This window comes from Equus quagga, chromosome 1, assembly GCF_021613505.1.
Source record: "Equus quagga isolate Etosha38 chromosome 1, UCLA_HA_Equagga_1.0, whole genome shotgun sequence".
Classification (NCBI taxonomy): domain Eukaryota; kingdom Metazoa; phylum Chordata; class Mammalia; order Perissodactyla; family Equidae; genus Equus; species Equus quagga.
In genome coordinates this window covers 133,386,016-133,404,062 of record NC_060267.1, presented here as the reverse complement: position 1 = coordinate 133,404,062, position 18,047 = coordinate 133,386,016, and the positions used below count along the sequence as shown (strand labels likewise).

The following is an 18,047-nucleotide window of genomic DNA, read 5'->3' as shown; positions in this document are numbered from 1 at the left end:
AAATTTAAAAAAGCTGAGGCGCAAGTTTTCCCTTTCCCTAGAGAGCCCTGTCTGAAGATCCAGCAGGCCACCCGGATTTGATGTTATACCTCATTCTCCTTCTCATCTGGAGTGGTATATGGCACACACAAGATCAAGAAAATCCAAATTAATTTGGAGCCTTTGTAAAATCCCTTGAGAGTTTTAGAGATCCTGTGAAATGTCACAAAAACAGAGCTGGGAATCATTCTCATGCACACGTTGTCTTTTTGATTCATTTACTATTTAGATCTGACCTACTTTCTAAAAGGATTTGAGGAGGCTGGAGATTTTCTCAGTACCGCACCAAGAAGAAAAGGGCGTTTGATAAAAGCTTTTTGGCAATAGTGTTAAGAGTTACAAAATTTCTAAAGACGATACTGACAAAGATGCCCTACACCAGAAACAAAAACAAGAAAATGGGCTTTGAACATGGCCCAAGACACTTACTCTAGACATAAGGAAGACTCTTGAGTATCAAAGTAACACAAGAATGGAACAGATTATACAAACACAAACCTGCCCCGGCAAGTGAAAAAGCAAATGCCTCTACCTCGACAGATCATTTCCTTTAAGACAAGAATAAGCCTCATGGCTCCACATCACATCAAAAGGCTGGGAAAGAGAGAGAAGAGCAAGGCTCCGAGGTGGTGGTAGAACGCGCACACACACAGGACAAAGGGTGTGGAGCCAAAGACTGAGTGACCTGGGGTCACAAAAGGAGACGGGGCAGGTGGCAAACAGGCAGGCGAGGAAATGCAGAGAACCTGTAAGCAAGGCCGGTAAACCTGATTCACTTACCTTAGCAGCTTACACTCTTTGGCCAAAAGAGCAGACATCTTAAAACACCACTGAACACTAACGTGGCAGAGAAAGAGCCCACTTCCTAAAACTTAAATTCTAATTATTTGTTTATTTTATTTTTTTTAAAGATTTTATTTTTTCCTTTTTTCTCCCCAAAGCCCCCCAGTACATAGTTGTATATTCTTCGTTGTGGGTCCTTCTAGTTGTGGCATGTGGGACGCTGCCTCAGCGTGGTTTGACGAGCAGTGCCATGTCCGCGCCCAGGATTCGAACCGATGAAACACTGGGCCGCCTGCAGCGGAGCGCGCGAACTTAACCACTCGGCCACGGGGCCAGCCCCTCTAATTATTTATTTATTGAACACTGACTAAAATACTTATGCCAGGAAATTTAAGAATGCTATTCTGCAAGCTCTTTGGTTTTATTATTTTAAAATTTGGCACCCCTCTCTAAATTAAATCAAGTCTGAAAATATTTACCAGCAACATAGCATCCACAGTCCCTTTTTAACAGTATAGGATTCAGATACCTGAAACGACCACTGGACTATTTTGGGGATTAGGAAAATAAACCAAAGAATATCACAATTGATCATTCCTATTTATAAACTTCTTATTCTTAAATGATGAGCAACTCCAAATAAAACAGTGAATCACACTAGGGTTTTACCTCTGCTCTTAGGATTTATTGCCACACAGTACTCGCCACTCCCTGAGGCAGAGCTTCTCCTCAGTGTGTGCTGCAAGTGACTACGGTGTGCCAAAATGTTGGATCCGTCCAATCCCCACTTGTGGTCTATTCACCCCAGTGTCTCACACAAATATTATTATTTCTACATGTCATAAGGGACAACAAAGAGTGGGAAGAATGGCTCTTGGCCTCCATGGAGTTGAGTTCCTGTTTCCTAGGCTTCCAAAAATCTACACTTTGGGTTTTGGGAAACAGGTCAGACAGTGGTCTAAGAAAAGGGAGAAGTTCTTTGCTGCCTTCCTTAACTTCCATCCTACACATTCTTCCACCAGTTCACTAAGAGATCACCCACCCGAGGCTTGTACGGCAAATGCCCACAGGCCTATAGGAGACCCCAGGGTGTGGTGAGATCGGTGAAGCTGTGGGGTCACGTCCTACCCAGAGCTCCAGCTGGCTATCAGTACTTGCAGGAATGCAGGTGCTGTGTGGCCATGCACGCCATTTTGTCATGAGAACAAAAGGAAGAAATCCAGATATGTGTGTGTAAAGTAACTCAATCTTTAAAAATTGGTAGCAAATGCTTACTCTATGTCACCTTCTTTAACTTTTTTTTTTCTTAGCCCTGAACTAACATTTGCGCCAATCTTCCGTCACTTTATACATAGGCTGCTGCCACAGCAGGGCTGATGAGTGGTGTAACAGGTCCATGCCTGGGATCTGAACCTGCCAACCCAGGCCACTGAAGCAAAGCATGCCGAACTTAACCACTCTGCAACTGGGCTGCCCCCCATGCCTTCCTTTTAATAAAAAGAAAAAGCTGAGCGTGCCTGGCAGCAGTGACACTGTAAGTAGCTTGATCTGCCCGGACCCTCCAGGGTACTGAACCTCAAGGGCTCAGTCCCGAGATTTATTCTGCCTACTCCAGAGTGGCTTCAAAACTCCTTGGACTAGTGGTTGTTTCAATTTGTACCTCCACAATGAACTTCACTATGTAAACACAAAGTGAAAACTTATACACATACATATTAAGAACACATTTCTGCCTCCTAGCTACAAGTAATTGTTGCTTTCCTTTGTTAGTTCTCACAAGAGAAAACACTGATTATCTAAAAGAGATAAATGGTGAATGCACAGTTAACTATTAAAAGCTTTATAATTAAGATAACACCACAATAAAAGAAAGCTAAAAATTGCTTTTTACCTGACAACACTACCTAAGGCGGAAAAAAGCCAATAATGAGGCATAATGAAAAGAATCTGCTTTGAGAATTCTGAAACATTCATGCACTCACAAAGTTAACAGGAAGGCACCTGGTAGAGGCTCTACTGAAATACTAAGCAGCAGCTACAATAGACAGACAGCAACACGGGTTTCTGAAACATCTGACCTAACAGTGATACCAGGGTCGGCCTTGAATTCTAAGTCACTCTATGTTTTCATGGTGCTTTTACCTTTTCAGTCTACAAACGTGGCAACAGCAAGGCTCTTTCCTTATCTTGGTCCAGAAGGCCAGACTAATGCAGTTGCCACAGATCCTTTCTCCTTCACTGATTGCAGAATCATATCAATCACAGCAGTGTTGCTGCTGGCTGAAGACTGCCTGCCTTTCTTCAGGCTAATAAGAAGTACTGTGCTGAATTTAAAGATCACAAAGAATGAACTGTGGAACTTTTTAAATTGTTTATAAATTCCTCTTGCAGTTTGGAGGTAGAGCTCACATTTTTTGACTTGACAAATTATAAACTTCTCTTGCAAGGAAATTTTCTGCACTGCGCTTTAAGTCTGAAGATTGGCGCCAAATGCCAACAGCCACCTACCATCTCTACTGTTCTGAGTCTTGCCCTTGAACTGAGAAAGGACAAGCAGGGACAAAAAAAAAAAAGCACACACAACAGTATTTTTTCTACTAAAACTTTCCATTTGGCAGCAGCATTTTCAACACTATGGAAATGAATCTCCCTGCTTTTTCTAGTGATCTAATTTTAATTAAAAATGCTCTATATCAAGAGATTGATACCCGATATAAAGGAAAAGTTGTAAGCGAAGCAGAAACGAAGAGGTACTTCTCACAGGCTTTTGGAGGTAAGTTCTTAAAAATATTAAATTGCAATAATATTTTTATTTTCAATTGTTATTGTTATGGTGATTTTCTTGTTGTTGTTAAGCAGGTTACAGAGCAAAATACTTTGTTCATTTTCCCAAAAGTACTTTTGGATTATAGGAAACACTTTAAACTATGAAAAGTGGCTGTTAGTAGATTGATGCTTTAAGGTGTTGGGTGGAGGAATCATGAAGAGTTGTTCTTGTTAAAATGATTATCTTTCGGTAAAAAGATGCCAAATCTAACATACATATAAAATAAAATAATTACTTCTCTTTTGGCTAAAATCACCATCACGCACTGGTCTAAGGACAGAATAAAGTTAGGTCTGAGAAGAGAAAATCTAGGCTGTATACTCCTTCTAATTAATGGATCAGTATTGCTGCTAAAAATAATCAGGAAAAAAATGTAAATACCCTCAGTCTCTCTGGTGGATCAGATTTTCACTATTACTAGCCTAATCATTCAAATTTACAATTGATAATTCTCAAATCACAGATCTTAAATTACTACTTTTTACCACTAACAGGGTTGTTTTAGGAATAAGTATGCATAGCACTGGGATTAAGTAATAGTAGCATATTTCATTAAGAATCTTGACCCTTACCAGAAAGGCAGAGTTCTGACTAAAAGTTTTAACACAATTTAATGACTTCTGCTTATGATTTTCTAAGAAAATATAATAGAACCTAAGGACTAAGAACAACTAACATTCTTTAAAAGTACAGAATAATTTTAATTGAAATGGTATAGTACTTGGTAAAGTGCCTGGCAAATCAGATACTCAATAAATATCACTGAATCAAGGTGTGTGCCTGAGTTAAAAAATCACTTCGTTTAAAAACTAAAAGACGATACTGAAATAGAATTAAATGTCAGGATTAACTTTACCAGAGCTTAATGGTACCACAACTTTTATCTTACTGTTTTCAATAAACAGGTTACACTGTAGACTGTCTAGTTGTAATACAGAGAAAAAAAGTTTTACTTGCTTTTACTTTTTCGTTGATTCACATATCAAATTTTGGATTTTTAAAAAAATTGCTCAGAACTGACTTTAGAGAATATTCTTGGCACATTTCATAATTAAGACATAGGTACATATATATAAAAACCCAGATTCCAGGTTACCACTTCCACTCTGAGAGATGCCCACAGAAGTAGAAATCAAAGGCCCCCTGACACTGGTCTTGAAGAAAAGCACCTTCTAAGAGAAACATACTGAGTGAGGCGCTTTGCTCACTGAAGGCGTGGTGGATAAGAGAAGTATCATTTCCTCGCTGCAGAAGAGTGGCCTATGGAGATAAGTTTCCTGTGATAAGATCAGAAATGTATAGATCCTATATCTGCTGCTTCAGAGGCTGGTCTCAAATGCAAAACTAACTATCCTAGTACCATTTACTTAATACAACTCAGCATTTTCTTTAGATTGGGACGGGATTGAGATGGGAGAGATTTTAAACTACTGACCAACAAGCAGTTATCTTATTGTTTGTGAGCCAACTGAGATCTATTTATTCCTGAGTAAATTTTGTTACACCATGTTTTTTCCAGGAAATTGACCACATAATCTAAGTTTTAAATTTATAAGCAAAAAGTTCTTCACGGTTCTTGTTTTAAAAAAAATGTGTGTTCTCTACCTTTAGCTGTAGTACATACATAATATATATATTATTCCTAATATTGCCTATAACGCCTGCCCTCATTCTTTTTGCTCTTGTTGGCTCAATCAGGTTATGCGGGGGAGTTTTTGTATTTTGGATTTGCTCTGTCGTCCTATTGCAATTTCTACTTTCTGCAATTAATCTTTACTTATCCATATTTCCCTTCAATTTAACTCAGATTTCTCTTTTTCTAATTTCTTGGGCTGGGTGGCCTACATGTAGTAATTTTTGTAGAATTCTAACATGTACTTGAAAAAAACGCAAATTCCCAAATTGCTAGAAGCTGGGTTTTTTAATATGCCCATTAGATCAAACTTAACTGTGTTGTTTAAATATCCCATAACCTTACTAAATTGTCTGCTTTATCTGTCAATTACTGAGGCGGTCTGTTAAAATCTCTCACTATAATTACAATTTTTAAAATTTGATATGTATTTCTGACATGCGCTAGGTACATACCAGATTAGAATTGTTTTATTTTCTAGGTAATTTACTCCTTTTATCATTATGTGGTAACTTTTACCCCTGATGATTTTTACCTTAGACTCTATCATGTGTGATTAACATGGCCATATCAGCCTTATTTGGTTAATAGCTGCCTGATTTATCTCCTTCCATCCGTTTTCTTCAACTTTTCCAAGTTTTTAAGTCTTTTGAAAATAGCATTGTTGGCAAATTTTCTATCTTTATCCAATCTTAGAATCTCTTTTAACTGGCAAGTTTAGTTCATTTAACATTTGTTCTAATTACTGGTTTACTTATTTCTGTCATTTTATTTTGGGCTTTCTATTTCCCACGGTTTCTATTTACTTTTTTCTCAGCTTGGTTTGTACTAATTTAAAAGTTAAGACATGCTATTTTTTGTTCTGCAATGGTTACCCTGAATCTTCTGAACACACATAACTTGCTTTAAAAGTCTCTATTAATTAATTCATCTACCCTCACCTCAGTCTTGGGAGGCTTTAAGTTTGAACAGCTTTTATCGTAAGTTACTACTGTCTAGTATTTTTGCTTCGCCTTTTTAATACCTTTACTCAAACTAGTTATTTTATTGTTTTATACAGTCAATACTTATTTGATTTACCTCCTCTTCTTTGCTCATTATTGTTACTTAAATCTCATTTCTTACTTCTGTGCTCAATTTTCTTACTTCTGAACTATAGCCTATAGGACTGCACTGTTAATCAATCTAAATTAAGACTTTCATTAAATACAACTAAAAATTCATTTGCACTAGTTACATTTCAAGTGCTCAACAGCCACATGTGGCTAGTGGATACCTACCGGACAATGGTGATTTAGAAGTGCCCACAGGAAGGGGCTACTGAAGGAAAAAGTTCTATTTTTACTGAAAAATGTCTTTATTTGTTCTTTTGAATTATTGAATTGTTGGTTAATTGCTTTTTCCTCAGTACTCTGAAAATACTATTCCTTTGTCTTCCAAATTCAGTAGCTGCAACTAAATATGCTGTCAGTCTAATTGGTGCTCTTTGCCAATAATCGATCTCAAGCAGCCTGTGGTTGCTTCTCTTTGCCTTTGATGTTTCACCACGATGTGTCCAGGTGCGTCTTCATCTCCATTTATTACGCTTGGGGTCTTATTCTACTGCCTAAATCGGAGATTTATGTCTTCCATGTATTCTAGAAAATTTTCAGTCGTAATCTCTTCAAATATCCCCTCCTTCTGAATCTATTTTATCATCCTGAAATTCTTCTCTGCCATATATTAGACTTGCCAATTCTATCCTCTCTGTCATATTTACCATTTCTTTTCCTTTCTGGGATGCATTCTGGATAATTTCCTCAGATGTCTCTTCCAGTTCCCCAATTCTCTTTTCAGGTGTTATAAATTAACTGTTGAGTCCAGGTAGAGAGTTTATTTCAATAATTAAGATTTTAATTTCTAAAAGTTCTACTTGGTTATTTTTCAAATCTACCTGTCATTTTATTTTATAATCTACATCTGATATTTACATCCATTAAAGTCTCTATCTGATCATTTCATTAACTAAAGTTTTTGGGAAGGGTGGGCTAATCCTGCTGTTTGTTGCATCCTACCTTCAACTGGCTCAATTATTTCCTGTTAATATTTTGTGATTTTGGACCATGAGGCTTATCAATGAGATTCCTGGGCAAGCAGGGTTAAGGATGTATCCCTCCAGAATGGTTTGCATTTGCTTTTGCCAGGTGTCCTAGAGTACTCACCAGCTGAGGATTAATTTTATGTTAATTTTTTTCCCAGGTAATAAATGATATTAAATGAATGGGGTAACTTGAATCCCAAATCTGTATGACGACGGAAGACTTATAGTTACAATTTTCAAGGGAAACATTTTCCCTCTAACTCATAGCCTAGATTGAGATAGATAAGCTTACCTGTCATCTCCCTAGGTTGGTGGATCAGTATCTTTCTAATTTATTAATATGTAGCACATCAGAGGACCCGGCTGGATGCTGGTACGTCTCTCTCAGCTCCAACTCGCCACTTCCTGAGGGCTCAAGATCTTGTTTCCTGATCCCATGTAATTATAATGGGGTCCTTATATAAAGGAGAGCTCCCCATCCCCCAAAACGCCATAATAGCTGGCAGCCAGTGCCAGCTCACAAGCTTCCCATTTAGCTTTCAGTTTTCACTTTGATGCTGGCCCAGTGAGATGTTCCCTACTCCCTTTGGCTAAACCATGCATTTAATATTTTATATAGCATTTCTAAAAGTTTGTAGCAGAAAGATTTTCTGTCATGAGATTGCCAGACTGGACTGAAGGATACTTTCTTTGATGTGCCTATGCCACAGAACTGCTAGAAGTTCAGAGTCGCCAAAGAATGGTTTTATAATCCACTTAGTAAAATGGATTCTGTTTACAAATGAAAACAGAAGATCAGCAGATTGGTAGTAAGGCATATGTTTACAAAGCAAAAGAACTAGGTTTTTCCCAATTAATTACAGATAAAACTAAAACTATCATCAATGCCTTTTAGGGAGAAGTGTCCACAGATTAAAACATCATTACACTAATATAAAGTTTTAGCCAGGAGGGTGCTATGTGTTCCAGTATTCTGATAAAAATGAACACCATAACCCAATAATCAGAATTGCTTCTGTTGAGACTTTTAAAAGATCTGTACCCTTTAAGATTTCTCATTTTTAACATATATATATTTTCAACTTATCATACCTTAGGCTGTCTAGTAATCGCCCCTACAAGGTCTGAAAATAAGATTTGTAAAAATAAACAGTCCCCAGCTTGTCATGGTGCTAGCCAGAAGGGATGGGAAGAGGTACATCATGGCCTGGGTTATAAGAGAATCTGGATAATACTAAAGTCCTTATGACTCCTTCACCAAAGAGATCATTTGGCTTGAGTCCAAGATGGAGACACAGTCTATAATATTTTCTATTTGTATGTGCTTCATATACATGATGCCCTTTTAAGACAAGTGGGTCAGATGAGTGGTTTAAACCATTCATCCAAGGTTACAGTCGGTAGAATGGCAAAGCCTAGAATAGAACTCTTGTTTGCAAACTAAATTCCAAACCAAAGGTGTTACCATGGCAAAGCTACCCTCAGGGATATCTTCTGCAGCCTGTGTATCCAGAAATCAATTCTAAATTTTAAAAAGGAATGACTAAGTGGGAGACATAAAAATCTAGTCCAAAGCTCCCCATATGCTTATTAAATTCAGATACGGCACAACAAAAGGGTATGTTTGATCATGCTTTAGGTCTCTGTTGTCCAATACGGCAGGGACTAGCATCATATGGCTATTTAAACGCGAACTGATTAAACAAATTAACAATAAACAAGTAAATTTATTTGATATTAAATTATATTATTTATATTTATAATAAATCTGTTAATTAATGAAACAGACTGAAAAAAACTTTTTCCTTGGTTGCACTAGCCACATTGCAAGTGCTCAACAGTCACATTTGGTTGGTAGCTGCTATAATGGGACAATACTGATACAGAACATTTCCCTCATCACAGAGTTCTATTGGAAAGCATTGTTCTAGTATGTGGACTGCTGAAGTAGGTAATTTAACTGTTGCAGAAGAACAGAAAGAACATTGGTTTGAAGCTCAACAGACCTAGATTTGACTTCTGCCTCTGTCACTTACAACATTTGTGACTCTTAAGGAAGCTTCTTAATTTCTTTGGGACTCTGGTTTTCTCATCTGTAAATCAGGAATCAAAATAAGGTTCTGGGAACATCACTTGTGCTTAATAACTACAGAATCTGCAGTCTCCCAACCCCCACTGGAGCACCTTTGGGGTCTTGTGGCTGCCAAAAGGTACTTGCACAGTCTACTATAAAAACAGACTGCGTCTGAAAGATTCAGGAGAATCACCAAACCTAAGCTCTTGGTAAGCATTTTCTCTGTAAGATTTTACCTTTTGCTTGGAGGGGTGGGTATTTTATATAAAGAAAAACTAAAAAATAAAGTAAAACCAAACCAAGAATTTAGAACTGGAAAAAGTTATAGTTCAATTTTCTATTATATTAACTCTAAAAATTGATTTGAGTGAAAGAAGCTGGATCTGAAGGTATACCTTGAGTAAAATGGGTCAGGTGTCTCGGTGGTATTTCCCACAAGAAAACAACAGAAGAGCAGCTACAGAATCAGGTATAATTACCTGTATACACGACCAGACACTAATTAACTTTTTATTTAAAGAACAAATCCCCAAACAGCTCAACAGCTTGCTAACCTGACAAGACTATTTTTCCACTTTTGAGACTAGCTAGACAAAACATACACTCAAGAGAGGCCTTAACACTCCCAGAATCCCCTTACTGTCTCGTCACTTCTCTACGATACAGCTATTCCTTTAAATACTGTCCTGTCCCCAAGCTCCTCTTCTAGACTGTTTCTAATACAGCCACAGTGTTGTACTTGACCTTTTCAGGCCTTTCTCTAGTCTGAAAACAAGCTTATGTGCTCTCGGATTTCTAATTAGCAATATCAGAAACTGTATGGCCCATAGGAGATGACCCTCAATTAAGCAGGGAACAGAACAACCTAGTTAAGTGAGTTTTCTTTTAACTAAGGAGATCTTTGTTGCAACCTCTTGTTGAAAATCTTTCTGAAGTAAAATGCATTAATGCACTTTTCTGTTCAAGAATATTCTAATTAATATAATAAACACTCCTGATGATCTAATGTTTTATCGCCTCATTACAACAAATTAATCTAAGATACTATAGTGGCATTAAAGTTATAGAATATTGACATTTTTATGCTGACCTCAGGTTATACTTGAGGTATCTGCTAGATTTTCACAAAATAAAACCTAACATAAGCTTGCTTTCTTATAATTTGCTTTTTTTTCTTCTACACATGGACTACAGAAATATTTCGAGATAATTGAGGTTCTGATTAGTTAAATTTCGGTTAATCACAGTTTAATTATATTTGTGTTATGTTGCACCTTCAACTTCACAGGAACCTTTACTTGTGAAAGAAATAGAACATGATTCATTTCAGGCTTATGCTAAATGGTTATTAAGTCCACGGGCCTCTGATAACTTTCACTACTGACAACTTTAATAATCAAAGTTTTCTTAGAAGCAATGGCGAGATTAAGTCTCCAGGTAGTAAAGAGCAGAATTAAGCCAATTTCTCTTAAAAAAAAAAAAAAAAACTGGATCTGTTCTTTTGCAGAATTTCTCCTCTAACAGAATGTTCAGCACAAAGAAAACAGCCATCTGAAGTAATTCTACTGTTGACATTAGTTTAAGTAAATCCATTTGAACTTACAGGTGTTAAAAGCATTTCCAATATGTCCACAGAAATTAAAATCTCAGAGAGGTAATTATCTGCACAAACAGTTTAACGAAAAGTCAAGAGAGAGATTCTATTTCACTCAGACACTTAAAAGCGAGCTGGGGAGAATTTGGGGGTTCTAGCTTCAAAATAAACCTTGTAATTTCCTATTCAGGGAAGTAAAAACGCATAATTTCCAGCAGCTTTTGATATTTTATAGAAGACATTGCTCCACTACTAGTTACCTCCTAGTCAAGTGAAATTCAAGCACAGTAACTTTCCCTTTTTCAGTGAGAAGCAACGTTTCTCCAGCACTCTCCTTCGACGGCAGTCACAGCACAATCACTCTACCCCCATCAGCACCTTTGATATCCCCACAGCTAGTGCCAGGCAGACTGCCTGTCTTCTGTCCTCAGCACTCAGACCTTCAGTAGCCATATTGAAATACAGGAGCCAAGCATACGGGGTAGACTTTACTTCTTGAAAGGGCCACTCTAGCTTTGCTGACTGCATGCAACCATTCTGAGGGTCTGTACAATGCCTAAAAGGACCCTGGACTAGGAATCAGAAAAAAGGGTTATAATCCTCACTTTCCAACTGAGTAGCTGCCACTCACCTCTGAGTCTCAGTTGACTTAAGAGCCTGCCTACCCCCCGCCCCACAGGTTACTGTGTCATTAACATAAAAGTATAACCACTTTTGGCCCAGCGCCTGTACCCAATAGACATTCAACTAAATAAAACAGATTGAAAAATACCACTATCAGGGCAAAGACAGTCCTTTCTTTGTGGATGGAAATATCAGTATCAGTCTCCATCTGTGTCTCTCAAACTAAGTTCTGTTGCTCAGGGGCACGGGCAGCCAATAATTCAATGTCACAACAAAAACAAAGAATGAAACATTTTCAAAAAGTGAACAACAGAAATACAATGTAATGCTATTCTATGGAATACTATGGTTAAGTAATATGGTATTGAATATAAAAGAGTGTTTCAATTTAGAAGTCCAATTTAGAAGGTTTACTCTTACTAAGAGACTCATATACAAACATAAGAGTATAAACCATATTTTTTATTGGAACTTGAAACTCCAAAAGTAATGTGCTGATAGAAACTAAAGTCACTCAATTTTAATTGTAAATACACAAACTATAATACAACAGATATACTCACAGCTTGCATTTCTATACAGAAGAAATGGTTCATGCAGCTGAAATTCCAAATCTTTATTCACTGGTTCAACTAGATTGTGCATATTCAGTCGATTCACAATGGTAAAACCATGGTAAGGTGAAGCTGACCTTAGATTTAATATAAGAAAAAAATCTGTAGTCACTGTTTAATTTGCGGAAATGTTATCTACTTTTTTACTACCATTTCAAAGAATGAATACATTATTGCATTACACAATACTAAAAAGTTATAAACAAAAAACTTAAAATTGGAGCACTCAAAATTGTAAACAAACAATTTAAGTCAGATCGTACCCCTCCTCCTCTCAGAAGCTTCCAAGGACTCAGTCCCTCAGAGGAAAGGCCAAAGTTCTTACTAAGGCCACCAAGGCCTTAGCTGATGGGATTATGCCCCCTTTGACTCCGTCTCCTATGCCTCTTCCTTCTCCTTCTGCTCCAGCCACACTGAGTTCCTTGCCACTCTCCCTACACGTAGACTTCCATGTAAAGGCGTCTGCCCAGACCACTTGCCCAGCGTCTACAGTTATCTCATCTCCGGCAAGCCTTTGCTCACTTGTCACTTTCTCAATGAGGCCTAACTGAGAACTACCCTTTTAAATGCTCCCAAGCTCAATACCTCTAACCCTCCTCTTTTTCCATATCATTTACTTATCATTTTTTATATTTACTGTCTTTCTCCACTAGAAAGTAAGCTGCAGGAAAATAGGGTTTTTGTCTTATTTTTTCAGATGTATACCAAGAGAGACACACAGTAGATGTTTCATAAACATTTGCTCAATGAAAATATCATTTATTTAAATATGGTACAGGACTGGTTATAATAATGACTGCCCGCCATTTCAGTAATGATTTTTCTTACACCAAATAGGGTTTCCATAGTTCTCGTGAGTTAGATAGAAAATGCCTCAAATCCTATAATAAGAAACATCCTTGGTTCCCACTTCAGGGCGATTCAGTACACGACCCTTTAGACACTCCTCACATGCATTAACACTTCATAGTTTCTCATTAGTTTCTCTGTGTACACGGGAAAGATTTCAGAATCCTATTCTATACATTAGGAAACAAGCTCAGAATGATTAAAGCCTACACTCAAAATCACACAAATAACGTAACCAGGATTCAGCTTTAGGTTTTCTGACTCCAAATCCAGGCTTCTACACTGTGCAAAGTGATATTCTGGGCTCTGCAAAGTGATATTCTGACACCCAAGTATACCTTTATCCAAGGTACATAAAATCTTCTGACATTTCCCAAATAGAATTTCTTTGGTGTCCTTTTATTAGACTCAACACCTCCATGAATTTTATTAAATCAAGTCACTCACTATATACTAAATTTCACATTTTCTACAATTAGTGGATCTATACTATACTGTAACAATAGGCCAAAAAAGTACTTTCCAAATATTATAGATACCAAGGTTCTAACAACATTGAAGTTTCTAGAGATTTACATTGATAAGGAAGAATAATGAAGTAGGTGAAGGGTAAAGGTCTCTCTCTTTTTTTTAAAAGGTGAAAGACGAATAACAGGGAACAAAGTTTCAAAGAATAAAGAGCTTGGTGTATAATATCAAAGCACTTACATTTAAAGGAAGAAAAAGATCAGTGTGTTTAGACAAGATCTCAAAGCTGTACACCAAAATTCAGAAGAGTATTTGACAGATTCTTGTTAATTACCATCAATGGGGAAAGGCAATCATTAAAAGATAACTCACAATACCAAAAAAAAAAAAAAAGGAAAGGAAAAGAACCAGAAGTCAGTGATAACTCTTGCTGAGTCCCTGAGCTTTAGAAATCAAGGGGAGGAACCTGTCCCAGTGAGGGCCAGGCCTAAGAGTGATCCAGGGAAACAGGGCACTCCGCGATTTATCACAACCTGTCAGTTGCCCTCAGGCCACAAAAGTTGCCTGACAAAACAAAAGTTGCAATTTGCAAACCAATCACATTTTAAGATAATAATTAATTCTGTGAAAAGTTGAAAATAAAAATGTGCAATTATGAATAATCCAGGCTTTCTAAAGGACTCTCAAACTAAAAATACACATTACAAAAACACTATACACAATCCAGAACTTTCAGGGTAGATGGAAAAGGGGAGAGAACCGGAGTCATAGAAGATAACCTCCCATTCAGTAACCACAGAACTGTGGGACCTTTCAACTACATTACTGCACAGAGCTAGTCCACATATTTTTCTCAACTCTCTCTCTCTCTATATATTTTTTAACATGGGGCAAAGGAGAAAGGAATCTGTTTCAGACTCATTCATTACTAGAAAATATTTTCTATTTTGAGACATTTTGCTAAGTTCCTAAATAACATCTAGTTCTGTTTATTCTGAATCCTAGGAAGGCTCAAAGAAGGGACCTAACTTAGGATCTCACAGCTAGAGATGGATGCATACTTGAAGGGTCAAGCAGGAAAGTTCTAATGACAAATGTACAACAGGGTTGAACCACTTCATATGACATTGCTCACACTTAGATTAAAAAATACGTATCATTTAAAAAAAAAACTTACCTTCGATATACAAATAAGGTCCCTTCTATATCAGTCTTCTCCTATAACAAAGAATCAATTAGTTTCTTCTCCATAATCTAACCCCAAATAGTCCCAATGGAGAAGAAATGCTTCACATTTAAGATTGACATTTATTTTAAAATTAACCACTTTTGAACAGGTCAAGTCAGTCTCACTCCACAAACTGCTGTTACCAGTTTCTTTTGTATCCTTTCTATGCTACTGATGCCTATTAATATATATGCAGTGTTCAATCCAGCAACCTGCCTGTATCTCCAGCATTCTTCTTTTCCTTTTTTAGATTTTAAGGAGAAAATCCTGGAATTAGCTTTCACTTTTTTGTTTTGAGGAAGACTAGCCCTGAGTTAACATCCGCTGCCAATTCTCCTCTTTTAGCTGAGGAAGATTGGCCCTGGGCTAACATCCGTGCCCAACTTCCTCTACTTTACATGTGGGACGCCTGCCACAGCATGGCTTGATAAGCAGTGCGCAGGTCTGCGCCCAGGATCCAAACCAGCGGACCCCAGGCTGCCTGCGCGCGTGTGAACTAAACCGCTACAGCACCAGGACGCTCCTAGCTTTCACTTTTTAAAGCTAAAATGTTTTACCCAGATTGCTTAGTTGTAAAGCCAAGGTCCTGTGTACAACAATTTCTTCATTTTTAAAGTTTATCAAGGTTAGTAGAAAAAAGAAAAGGAAATTTTATCTTACAGGACACTTTGTTTCATCATTGGGGGATTCTGGTATATTTTCATGAGCAGCAAATTTTGTGGTTAGTTAAGAAATACTGTCAAACACAATTAGTTTACTTTTAGAATTTTATTGAAGAATCATGAATACTGAGACAATACTCTGTCTTAATGTAATTACTGTAGGTCTTACAAATAAGTAAAAAAATTCTTTTTAGCTTAAAGTGAAATGTTTTGATTAAGAAAGTACAACTCATATCATCTTTCATTTGCTGTGATAAGAGTGTATTTAGGTTTTAAACAATTACAATGTTTTAAAAAACCAAATAATCATATTAGTCTGCAGTTCACTGCCTGGACAGGACCTAAATATTTTAATGGGATCAACAAGCTGTCAGAAAACTTTAAATGTTAGTCATATCAAATTGAATTTGTTGGGATAAAAACTTTTAAAAAATATTTATCATCTTGATTTCTTCCAGGAGTATTGCCCTAGCTTAAATATCATCAAGAAACTTTTCCTTCCTAAGGATTCAGAGGCTTTTTCTTGCCTTTCAAATATTATTAGTATAAGAAATTGGTAATCAGCTGTCTCACAGTGAAAGCAAACTTGCCCAAACAAAACTGTGGAAAATTACAATTCACTGTAAAATAACAAAGAAAGAAAAGATTTTGGTTATGCTGTATGTGCCATGATCCAAATGAAGAATGGCAGCTTATTTTTCAATTCAGGTTATTATACTTTGTATTTCATATTTAAAATAGAATTCCACAATTAAAATTCCAAAATACTGAAAGTCTCTGAAAAACTAAAAATAAAAGCTTGTTAGTAATAAATCCCCACCCCTAAGTCTTCACCATTTGTCTGCAATCCGTATTTCACAAATTTATAGGTAGACCAAGAAAAGAAAGATGAAGAACAATTCAAACTAAGGCAAGGTCTAAAACAGCTACAGTGAAAAAACTCCTGTAATTTCGTTCTTTGTGGCTTCCCACATCTCCTCTTCCATGAGGTGAAGGAAAGAAGATAAAGTAAAGCGAGATGATTTTGAAAACTCTCTTCATCCGAATTATCTGTTTATAAATGCCAAATGATTTTCACAAAATTACTGATTAAATATAACCTACGTATCTCTATTATATTGTAAAGGACATATCACAATAACAATCTTTCAGAGTTTTGTTAGTATAAGGATTTCATTTCTTACTGAAATGTGAACGTCAGCCATTTACGAATTCAATCCAAACATTTACGGATTATTTTCTAAGTGTAAAGTTTACAGCTGAATGAGTTCGCTAAGGGTCGATTACCAGAAAACGGGATATTATGTTATCTAAACAGCGAAAGAAGCTTCAAACAGGGGTTAACAAGTCAGTGAACAGACTGACTGTAACTTTTCGGACCCCCTTCCGTGCAAAAAAGCCCAAAAGTACTTAGTCTGATGGAAGCATTGGGACGTGACATCACCAGCAGCATAGCTGAAACGAGACATTTACTGGGTCTCTTTTCCAAAGAGTTCAAAGGAATCCAATTAACATGAAGCCCTTTTCCTAAGTGCCTTGAAATGTTCTCCAAAACTCTGGAAATACAGTGTAGTCTGATAAAAGCTGGACTGATCTTCCCCCCTTTCCCAAGAATTGAAACTAATTGGATTTCAAGCTTTAAATCCAAATGACCTCTGCGAAGGGGGCTCTTATTCGTCTGCTGCGGGGAGGGGTGGGGCGTTTACTTTATATTTTATGCATATGTAATTTATCTAATAACCCTCTAAGCTTTAAACAGAATCTTTCAGGCATCTTTCTGACCCCACCCGTCTCGTATTCTTCAACACACCCGCAAAGAAGGCAGGTCGCCCACGTCCCTGGACCCGACCTCAAGCGACAGATTCTCCTCTAATCCTCCCCTCTATCGGCTTTTCCCTCTGTGGTGGGCCTACTTCTCTCGCTCCTCTCTCCCAACCCCTGGCGCCCCCGACACCGCTCTGGCGTCCGCTAGGCTCTTCTCCAGTCCCTAGCCTCCCGCATAGCCCCCTACCCAGGGCGCTCCGCGCGGCCCCTTTAAGAGGCGGCTGCCGGGCGGGCGACCTCAGCGGCCCGGCCGTACTCACCCACTGGTTGGCCTTGGGGCAGAAGGTGTACAGAGCGACCTGGCCCGTGAGGTCTGCGATGCTGGTGATGTAGGGGTCGTGTTGCTTGAGGGCCGCTAGGCTCATCTCCTGCCCAGCTCGACTCAGCGACTCCATCTTGAATTCCCGAGCCGAGCCCCTTGGGCGGGGGCGGAGTCGCGGACAGGAAGGTGCCTTCGAAGAGGAGTTCCCGCAGCGGCGTCAGCACCCTCGACTTCCGCCTCTCCTCCGAGCCGGGCGGCACCGTAGCTATTATGCTCCGCTGCGCCCACGCCCCGGGTTCCGGGTTCCGGGCTCTCAGGTCCTGGAGGCCCAACGGTCCAGGGCGGTGTGTGTGGCCGCGTGGCGGAGCGGGCAGGCGGAGATTCAGGGTTCCACCGGCTAAAATGTCCCGCCGCCGCGATCAAGGCTGCCCGCGAACTTTCTCCGAACTCCTGCTGGACGAGGCTGGAGACTGACGCGGGGCCCGC

General features: G+C 38.3%; 1 protein-coding gene across 2 annotated transcripts in view; it reads right to left on the bottom strand.

Annotated features, from left to right (window-relative positions):
• Positions 1–17,725, bottom strand: part of DCP1A (decapping mRNA 1A) — a 55,166-nt gene extending 37,441 nt beyond the window's left edge. Inside the window, exons 1-3 of one of the 2 annotated variants that reach the window (XM_046671802.1) lie at positions 17,560–17,725; positions 14,763–14,803; positions 12,218–12,345 (exon numbers count right to left, since the gene is read on the bottom strand). In XM_046671802.1, the coding sequence (XP_046527758.1) occupies positions 12,218–12,345; positions 14,763–14,803; positions 17,560–17,694 (304 nt within the window). In that variant the 5' untranslated portion in view covers positions 17,695–17,725. The remainder of the gene's footprint in view (positions 1–12,217; positions 12,346–14,762; positions 14,804–17,559) is intronic. The other variant, XM_046671810.1, reaches the window with a different exon arrangement.
• Between the last annotated feature and the right edge of the window lie 322 nt (positions 17,726–18,047).